We start from the raw sequence: 10019 nt of genomic DNA, 5'->3' as shown, positions 1-10019 counted from the left end.
AGCAGTATTCAAATGGATACCATGCTGTTCTGTGACAAAAACACACAGCATACGCTTCATAACTTTATCATTCTTATCAAAGTTTTTGTTTCATGTGTATGAAGGTTTTGCTTGCATGGGTGCTGGTGTGTGTCTGGTGCTCGTGGAGGCCAGAAGAGGTCAATGAATTCCCTGGGGTTATGGACAGCTGTAAGCTTCCTTGTGAGTCTTGAGAATGGAACCCAGGTCCTCTGGGAGAGCAGCCAGTGCTCTAACTGCTGAACCACCTCTCCAGCCCCCATTCTAATCATTGTTAAGTGTGCAGCTCGGTGGCATTGGTGACCTCTGTACAACCATCACCATGTGTGTCTAAGGCCTACTTCTCACCCTGTCCTGTAGCTGAACCTGAGTGCCAGCTCCCCAGGGGGCTTCTGCCTCAAGCCAAAGCGGCTTTTTGGGACCAGCTGCCTGAGCATTGGTGCCCCCGACCTACTTCTTTAATCCCAACCCTTTGTTTGTTCCAGCCCAGTTCCATCCCCTACTGGGAAGGAGAAAGTAACCCAGGTTACGTCTGGGAAAAAGAGGTCTATGGAGGCGAGGGCCTTGTTTCTTCAATCCGTCTTCCCTGCCAGCTCCCAAGCTGCCAGAAGGTGTTAGGCCTGGTCATACGTCCACTCATCACCGCTGATGGGGCCAGGCAGGCTTGGCCAGGCCTTCTTTGTACATGACTGCCTTGAAGGCTAAGTGAATCCACTTCCTCCATTTAACCTGCTCGTGTTCCTCCATTTGCCTTGTCGTGTTCATCAGTGTCTTCCTTGGGGCTAGCTCCTCAAATAGAAGCTATTGAGTCTGTACCCATGATATGCCCATTTTGTAGATGAGGAAATCGAGGATCAGGAATTCTATGTGGTGGAACAGGGCTCAGAGGTGGGACTCTGAGGGCCTTCCTTGGCGTCTGGGGTGGTGTGGTAGAGAAAGGAATGAGTGAGTGTTGGGAATGACCCCGCCTGGGGAGAGGCTAGGGACGCATGGCCCCACTATGCTGGAGGGTCACGTGTGGACTGTTATCCCCAGACAGTCGAGGAGGAGGCTCTGATAAAGAATAATAACACCTGTAAGGATTTCCTCATCGAGGCCATGAAGTACCATCTCCTGCCCCTTGACCAAAGGCTCTTGATCAAGAACCCCAGGACCAAGCCCCGGACTCCGGTCAGCCTGCCCAAGGTAAGCCCCGGCCCAGCCTCTGCTGATACTCAGGACTGTCCAGGGGGAGAGGCCTTCCACTCTCTCTGCAGTTCTTTCTGGCTCAGGATTGTGTTTGTGGCCCAAGAGATGGAGTCTGTTGGCTCCTCTTGAATTTGCCTGTACTTCTCTCTGCTTTGCTTAGAGTCCCAAGGTGGCCACGCCGGCTTCAGGAGATCTGAGCATAAGGCGGATGCCCTCCTCCCCCATTTTACGTCCACGCTGTGTATGCTGCTCTAAGAGAAGCAGGGGATTGGGCGTGCTGCACAGTGGGGGTCAGGGCACTCCCAGTTTGGTGCCTTTCCTCATCCTGGGAACCCATATGAGGGACATCTAGGACTGACAGACAGCGGAGCAGGGCTGGAAGCTGGGGAACTAAGAACCTGTGGACAGGAAGGTGCTAGGGGATCCTGAGGTTCAGAGTAGTCAGTGGGGGTGCCGAGTGCTTGGTGCTCTCTCTCTCTCTGGTCTGCATGTTTCTCATCTGTGGGATGAGGGAGGTGGGACAGGTGGTCCCTAGAGTCCCCAGGCTTGTCAGTAACATATTGATGAGGTGGGGTGGGTGGGTGAGTGGGGGTGGGGTGGGGGATGGTCTCAGTCAACCAGCAGGGAAGGGAGGCAGGAATGAATCACTTTAGCCACAGACTACACAGCAGGGTGTTACAAGGAAAATGTTTAGACTCCTACTCCATGATCCTCCTCCTCCTCTTCTCAGCTAACTCCTGGCTCTCCTTGTCTGCTAACACTAACCCAGCTAACTGCTAACATTGCCCAACACTAATTACTTGGCTTCTCTGAAATTGGCAGCCCCCACCATCCCACCGCAGCCACCATCCCTCTGGACCACGAAGGATATGGTAGATGCAGTGCCAGCTGGTACAAAGCAGCTCGGTCTTTATGAAGTTCTTGTCTTAGTCAAGGTTACCATGGCTGTGATGAAACACCATGACCAACCACAGCGTGGGGAGGAAGAGGTTTGTGTGACTTACACTTCCACAGCTCTGTGCGTCACTGAAGGGAGTTACGATAGGAGCTCAAACAGGACAGGGACTTGGAGGTGGGATCTGATGCAGAAGCCGTGGAGGGGTGCTGCTTACAGGCTTGCTCCTCATGGCTTGCTCAGACTGCTTTCCTACAGCAGCCAGGACCCAGGACTTCAGTCCAGGAATGACATCACCCACAATGGGCTGGGTTCTCCTCCCCCAATCACTAATTCAGAGAATGCCCTACAGGCTTGCCTACAGCCCAGTCTTATAGATGCATTTTCTCAACTGAGGGTTCCTCCTCTCAGATCACTTCAACTGTGTCAAGGTGACATTAGACTAGCCAGCGTGGCTGTGTTTTATGTAAAAGTCTCCACAACCCTGAACACTGGTCCCTCCAGAGCCCGAGGTTCGCAGAAGTTGGATGACTTGTCCAAGTGTCAGCCCAGCCAGTGTGGTGGTCATCCTCCCCCACATCTGTTCTCTGAACCACCCCTACTCCTGTACAAACCTGAGTGTGCGCTTGCTGGCTGCTCCTGCCACCCCACGTCCACATAGAAGGTGCAAGAACAGGGTTAGAGACTTGGTCTCTCTGGTCATCTGCCTTACAGTCCCTCAATGTCTTTTGTTTTGTTGAAACATTAAACTGAAACTTATTTTATTATATCTGATTACTCTCTCTGTCTCCTCTCCCCCACCTCTCGTGTGTGTGTGTGTGTGCATGTGTGTCCGTGTGTGTGTGTGTGTGTGCATGTGTGTCGTGTGTGTGGTGTGTGTGTGTGTACATATGGTGGGAGTCCGTTCTCCCTCCCACAATGTGGGACCCTGGGGTTGAACTCCCGTTGTTAAACTTGGAGGCAAGTACTTTGACCCACTGAGCCATCTTGCTGGCCCATCCTGTATTTTTTTAAATGGAGAAATGTACATTTCCTGAATTATACAAATATAAACTTACTTCAGCTTAGTAAGAATACACACAGCTAGGAGCGTGGAAGCCACCTGGATTCCCTCCACTACGGCCACTGCTCTGCCAAGTTTTCTTTTCAGAAATATTTCTGATCATTTATTAATGAATAACTGAAAATGTACATTTTTATGTCTGTGGGATCTTCTGTATGGACTGAACTATGTTTCTCTGCCCTCCGCTTAACTAAATGCTGCAAACTGCGTCTCCTCCGGCACGTGTGAACGAAGCCAGCGTTTGAACTGTAATGGGTACAAGTGTTTTGTTTATGTCTGTACCACGTCTACCTCACAACTCTCCACTGATAGTCTGTGAAGCAATTTCTGTGTTAAATCTTTCTTTATTAAATGACGTATTTTTGTCTGTGTCTCTTTGATCTTGAGCGATATTAATCTCGGTTTTATGTCATTTTTATTTGTATTTCTTTTGGGGGGAACTGTCTGTTTATGCTCTTTGTTCCTGTCCCTAACAGATTACTTTTTTTCACTGGTAGATCTTAAGGGCCTTTTCTATATTAAAGGCATCAGGCCTTGGTATGTGCAGAGTTTTAGTTTGAGGTTTTAAGCTCTTCATGGTATTTTCTCCCAGCCCATGCTTGTCTTTTTGTTTTCTCAGTAGTATCTTTGGAAGAGTGGAATTCATAAAAATTAGCTATTTCAGTTGACAAGAAAAATTGTATATGTATATACATTGTGATTTAAAATATTTTAAAGTATATGTGTACATTATAGAATGGCAAAACTGAGTAAAAACCAACATGTATTATGACCACATATGCTTTTTTTTTTTTTTTGTGGTGAGAACATTTAAATTTTACCCTTACTGATTTTTAACAATGTAACATTTTATGAACTGTGGGCACCACGCTGTAGAACAGAGCTCTGGAATTAGCCTTTCTACATGAAACAGAAGCTTTGTACCCTTTAATTAACGGCTCCCCAGCCACCTTCCCTCCCCCCCGCCTGTTGTAATGACTGTAACTCTGTCTCTCTGAGTTAGCCTGCTTTGGACCCTGCGTGCAGGTGAGAGCTGTCCTTCTGTCTGTCCTTCTGTGCCTGGGTTATCCTAGTGCGAGGCCCTCTGACTTCAAACATGTTGCAAATGACGAGATTTCCTTCTCACAGGCTGAATAATATCCTGCCACATTGTGTCCCGTTTTCTGTTTGTCTTGTCATGGTACAGGCTGAGGCCACCCCGGACACGGCTGTAGTCCTCATCACAGTGACAGTGTCTTCTTGACAAGTTGGCTTCACGCTCCTTGGATACATATGTGGCAGTGTGATTGCCGGATCATATGTCGGAGCTATTTTTAACTTTCTGTGGAGCCTCCACACTGTCTCCCAAAGTATGCTCTGAATAGCAGGTGCCAACAGTTTCACATTCTTTCTGTGGTGGTTTATTTTGAGTTTAAGCTGAAAACAAACAGCTCTTCCCCAAACTTTCACTTTTTCCCCCCCCTGTAAGTTGGAACCTATACATTTAAATCTATGGCTCTTTCTCAGAGGATCAAAACATATGTTATATGAAGTAAGGATCAGGTTTCATTTATTCTGATAAGAATATGTTCATGCCACAGGTTGGGGGGACCCTCCCCCCTCAGTCCTTGCCCCTTTAGCTGTACACTTGGCCTGTTTCTGTGTTTATACTCTGCGTCTTGTGTGCTCTGTCTGCCCTGTGTGAGTCACGTGACCTCTCTCGTGGACCATAAGTCCCGAGGTTCCACTGATGCCTCAGTTTTGTTCTTGGCCATGGTGTCCGCTAATTTCAGAGTCGGCTCCTTTTCACCGGGGTCGATGCAGGAATTATCTGGGTCTGCCATGCGTCTGTCCCTGTTTACTGGCTCGGTGGCTTCTCTCAGTGATGTTTTCTCTTGTCCACGCATGGCTTTTTCTTGCTTGTTGTCAGTTTTATTTATGGGTATTTTGTTCTCTTTCTTTTGCCAGTACTGGGAGTAGCCTAGGGCCTCACACAAGCATTGTGCTTAGGAGACTTAGTGCCGATCCTTCATACCACAATATCTTCCTTCTGAGATCTGACTTTTGTTAGTTTATCACTCTTGCCTGGAAATACAGTTGATGGGGAAGGATATTCAATGGCTGTGTTGGTGATGTAAACGTTTGTCTGTAAAGAACAGGGATGTTGGCTTTGGGAGCACGTGTGCACCCAGGGTTGAGGCTTTGCCAACTATTTAGGGTTCCCTTCTGCAGTGTGCACTCTTCACTAAGCTGTATGTTTGGTGCAGCAGGCATTGTCTGCTGGTGTCCTTGGCACACGGCCCAGATCCTGGCACAGGGTGGCCGATGGTGAAGGTTCTCGTGAATGATAGATATTTTCTTTTTAAAAAGAAGCCATGGTATGGGATTTAGCGCTGACCTCTTTGTCCGCCTCTCATTTGTTCCCCCTGCCTTCACTGCCCACACACGTGTTTTTGCACAGGTGCAGTAAGGACGCGCACCCTACATTATAGAATATTTGGCACAGCCCACAAAAACCATCCAGCCCTGAGGGAACCTAGCCACCATTCCTGGGAGACTAGAAGACACTTAGATGAAATAAACAGATCTCAGACTCCAGTCTGCTCTCGGCTGTCAGCTGTCATGTGGAAATCAATTCATTCAGTGCCCTTCCACAGTGGCCCAGCACGGGGTAGGTTGCAGATGTGCACAGACCCGTAGCTGTCTGCTCTTCAAGAGACTCCCAGGTAAAGGGAGAGGAGACAGATGTGCAGGACAGTTATGTTATCCAAGTGCCATAATAAAGGAATGCCCAAGATGCTCTAGTACCATGGAGTAGAAGAAGAGGAATTTATATATATATATATATATATTTCTGGACTGGTACCCAGGCTGAGTGCTCAGAGTTAATGCAGACTGTCTATGGAGCTCATGTCTGGACACTGGCTCCCACTCTCTGATGGTGACTTAGGATGATGGGTACTTTATATCTTACTTCTTTCTGAGTCACTGTCCTGGTCGCACATAGTGTCCACGATTACACAGAATATTGCTTGCATGGCAGTTGCTAGGCAGCCTCTCCGTGTTTTCTGCTGAGCACGAAGCATTTGTTATCTTATTTGGTCTTTGCAATGAGTCTGGATGCTGGTGGAGAGCACCGAGATTCCGTAGGGTTGAGTGACTGTCCATGGCAGCACGAGGGCTGGCAGTCCCTCTAGCGGGTCTCAGTTACCGAGCAAAGGTGCTCAGTGCTGGGCTGGGCGCTCCAGTTTCTGCGCAGAGAGTTTTCACAGCCCTAAGCCGTCCATTTTGAAGATAGGGAAAGCTGACTCTAAAGATACGTCGCCGACTCCCCACGGATTTATACGTTATCTGTTTCCATCTTCCTTGCTGCCTCAACACAACAAATATCGAGTGTCTTTCAGCTTCTGTGGGCAGGTGTCCCAGGGGGATGTGCAGGCTCTGGTCTCTCGTAAAGCCAAGCCGGAGGTCATGGTGACAGCCATCCAAAGGCTTGTCTGGGGAAGACTTCACTCACACAGCCATTGGCAACTTGGTTTCTTGCCTCCTAGGCCTCGGTGCAAGGTAGCTCGCTTCTCTAGTGAGGGGCTCTACCACATGGAAGTGAGGCATACTTTAGACAGAGGCCTTGGCTTGCTGCACCCCATGGCAGAACCACCACCCCATCCCTCCTGCTACTTTCTTTGGTAGACATAAATCCCTAAGATAGCACACACAATAAGAGCAGGGGTCTTGCAGAAGGGTCAGAATATGTCTGCCCTTTTGTCTGCCCAGTGGATGGTTGGGCTGAGATTTAAGCCGAGGGAGAGTAGCTCCAAACCGCTCTATGGCATGGCCCCTACGCTCTTTCACCTTAGTCCTCTGTGGGAAGACTCCTGAATTCTGCCCTCTGGGAAACTCTCTGAGATGGCAAGGGAATTTGTGAATGACTGAGGACACAGAGGAGATCCTTGGGCTACCCGGAGTTCCTCCGAGGGCAGACTGGCTTGGGCTGTCAGAATTTCAGCTCAGACAGGCTTCTGATATACCAAACTTGGAGAAACGGAGTGATGGAGAGGGATTCACACTCTCCCTGCACTTCCCAGCAATGGCTCTGTCTGCTAGCCACGTTCTGAAAGGAATAGAACTCCTGGAGACAGCTGCAGAGGGTGGCAGGAGAGTGTTCCTGAGCTGGGGACAGGCGACCATCCTGACACCCTCCAGCAGGAGCAGAGAATGGCATGTTCTTGGCTCCCATACCCTTGGCGCCCAGCACACTCCCTGAGGCTGGGTTGCTATGGACAACCAGAGGCTGTCTCTCAGTCTCAGAGCCTGCCTGCATTGCCCAACTCCACAGATGGCAGCAGAAAAAAAAACATCAGCCACTAGGAGGTGCAAAGGAGACCTTTGGAAATGTGCTGAGCATGGGACTTTGCTGTGACTCTGAAAGATGCCTCCGTCTACCCCCTTTTGAAATGTTACAGAAGCCATGCAGGATGGACGAGGGCAGCCTGCTCCTGAATTGAACTGTGCTGCTCTCAGATAAAAGCTGTTAGAAGCAGAAGCTGCTGGCAGGTGGTTAGGGTGACCTCACACCTGGCCCACGTCCCTTGATTGGCACTGCCTCTCTTCCATCTTATTCCATGCCCCATCAAACACCCTGGGATCCTGAGAGCCCTCACCGTGACCCCTGGGTGCCCATGTACCTCCCTCTCTCAAGGCTCGTGTGTATTTCTTTTCTAAGTTTTCCGTTGTCTCTTGTAGCAAAGTCTCCAGGCGGCAATGATGAAACACAGTGTTTACATATCAATACTGCCGGCTGTTCCCTAAGCCTTGGAAGTCACGCATGACATCCTTAGGCCTACAGACACTGTGAGAGAAACAGCCCAGTTTTCAGATAATGAAAACGAGGCCTAGCAAAGTGGAAAGTCTTGCCTGTGGTCCACAGCTGACTAGTGATGGGCTCATAGCTGAGCCGAGATGTGTCTGACCCCAATGCCCGTTGGCTCTCCAATCTTTTACTCTCTCTCTCTCTCTCTCTCTCTGGGCCTCGCTCTCACGTGGTCTGCCTGGCAGACCCCTATTGCTTCTGCATCTTGCCATCAGCTCTTGCCAGGGGCACCTGTTTCTTAGGAACCTGCATGGACCAGTCTTCTACTCTACTGGACACACTTCCTTCGGATGAATGTTTTGGTGTTAGCCCTGCGGCCCCACGCACCAGGGTAAGAGAGACTCGCTTCCTGCCCTGGCCCGAGGGACCGACTGGCTGGGCCTGCCTTCTGCCCAGCTCAACTGTCATGGAAGAGAGTTTGGACACACTCTACTCTTACCCCATGAAGAAAGTGTGCACAGCCCAGGTTCCTCTGACCTGAGTGGACATTCCCTGTGGCCAGGGTTAGAGTCTTGATCTGTACATGGGCTGGAAAGCTTGGTCCTGTTTGCCAGTTGCTCCAGCGTGTTCTTTCCTGTTGTGATCCTCCTGGAGGCAGGATGGCAGGGGCGAACAAGCATCGCATGGTTTTCAAAACTCATTATGTTGGCCGTTCACCTTCTAAGAAACCAGGCTAAGAAACTGCACTAAAATAAATGGCCCTTTGACCTTCCATAGTGGTAGTATTCTCCTTGGGAGGTGCCTAATAACCATCCCTTTGGTGGTGGAGTTCAGCTTGTCCATGTTCAATCAACCAGAACTCTCCAGTGAACAGAACTGTACCTTCACCATAGTGACAACTGAGACCTGGGATCAGGATCCCTGGGCACCTGGAAGTCTTTCAAGTACATCACAGTTTTTAGGATTACACGCTGGTCAGTGAGCGTTATTGTTGGCCTAGAACCTGCTCTTCAACTCCTTACGAGTCCTGCATCCCCATCCTTACCCAGGCTCATCCCATGGACAGAATGAGATGGCATGTGGCTGCAGTTTCACAAGGCTGAGGCAGGAGGATTGCTTGAGTCTAAGAGTTTGGGGCTAACCTAGACCACAGTGAGATACTTAGGGCACATTTTAGGGAGGTTCATGGGCACATAGTCTTTAGAGTCGCCCTGGAGGAGGGAGTTGGCCTTGTTTGGAGTTTGCCAAGAAGCTGAGTTCATTAACATTAACATCCCCTACCTACCATGCAACCCCATGGACTGCCCATGGCTGCCATTTAAACAAGATGTGGTGGGAAGAGATGTATAATCTAACTTTTCTCTGCAAAGGGTGCTGCTATCTCCAAACTGAGACTCTCAGCTGAGGCTCGCAGGAGAGGGGCATGAAGAGTTGGTCTGGGAGCACAGCAGTGAGGCCCGTGTCCTGGTCTGGGAGCACCGCAGTGAGGCCCGTGTGTCCTGGTCTGGGAGCACCGCAGTGAGGTCCGTGTGTCCTGGTCTGGGAGCACCACAGTGAGGCCTGTGTCCTGGTCTGGGAGCACCACAGTGAGGCCTGTGTCCTGGTCTGGGAGCACAGCAGTGAGGCCCGTGTGTCCTGGTCTGGGAGCACCACAGTGAGGCTTGTGTGTCCTGGTCTGGGAGCACAGCAGTGAGGCCTGTGTCCTGGTCTGGGAGCACAGCAGTGAGGCCTGTGTCCTGGTCTGGGAGCACAGCAGTGAGGCCCGTGTCCTGGTCTGGGAGCACCACAGTGAGGCCCGTGTGTCCTGGTCTGGGAGCACAGCAGTGAGGTCCGTGTGTCCTGGTCTGGGAGCACAGCAGTGAGGCCCGTGTGTCCTGGTCTGGGAGCACCACAGTGAGGCTTGTGTGTCCTGGTCTGGGAGCACCACAGTGAGGGCTGTGTGTTCTGGTCTGGGAGCACAACAGTGAGGCCTGTGTCCTGGTCTGGGAGCACAGCAGTGAGGCCCATGTGTCCTGGTCTGGGATCACAGCAGTGAGGCCCATGTGTCCTGGTCTGGGAGCACAGCA

The 10019-nt window shown here is 50.4% G+C and overlaps 1 protein-coding gene across 1 annotated transcript in view; it reads left to right on the top strand.

Annotated features, from left to right (window-relative positions):
- The window catches only part of Klhl3 (kelch like family member 3), a 113832-nt gene that overhangs the window by 82643 nt on the left and 21170 nt on the right, over positions 1–10019 (top strand). The window contains exon 7 of the mRNA XM_026782934.1: positions 1054–1203. Within this exon, the coding sequence (XP_026638735.1) occupies positions 1054–1203 (150 nt within the window). The remainder of the gene's footprint in view (positions 1–1053; positions 1204–10019) is intronic.

The sequence above is a fragment of the Microtus ochrogaster genome, chromosome 16 (assembly GCF_000317375.1).
Source record: "Microtus ochrogaster isolate Prairie Vole_2 chromosome 16, MicOch1.0, whole genome shotgun sequence".
Taxonomy (NCBI): domain Eukaryota; kingdom Metazoa; phylum Chordata; class Mammalia; order Rodentia; family Cricetidae; genus Microtus; species Microtus ochrogaster.
The sequence above is the reverse complement of the archived record's forward strand: the minus strand, read 5'-3'. Positions and strand labels throughout refer to the sequence as shown.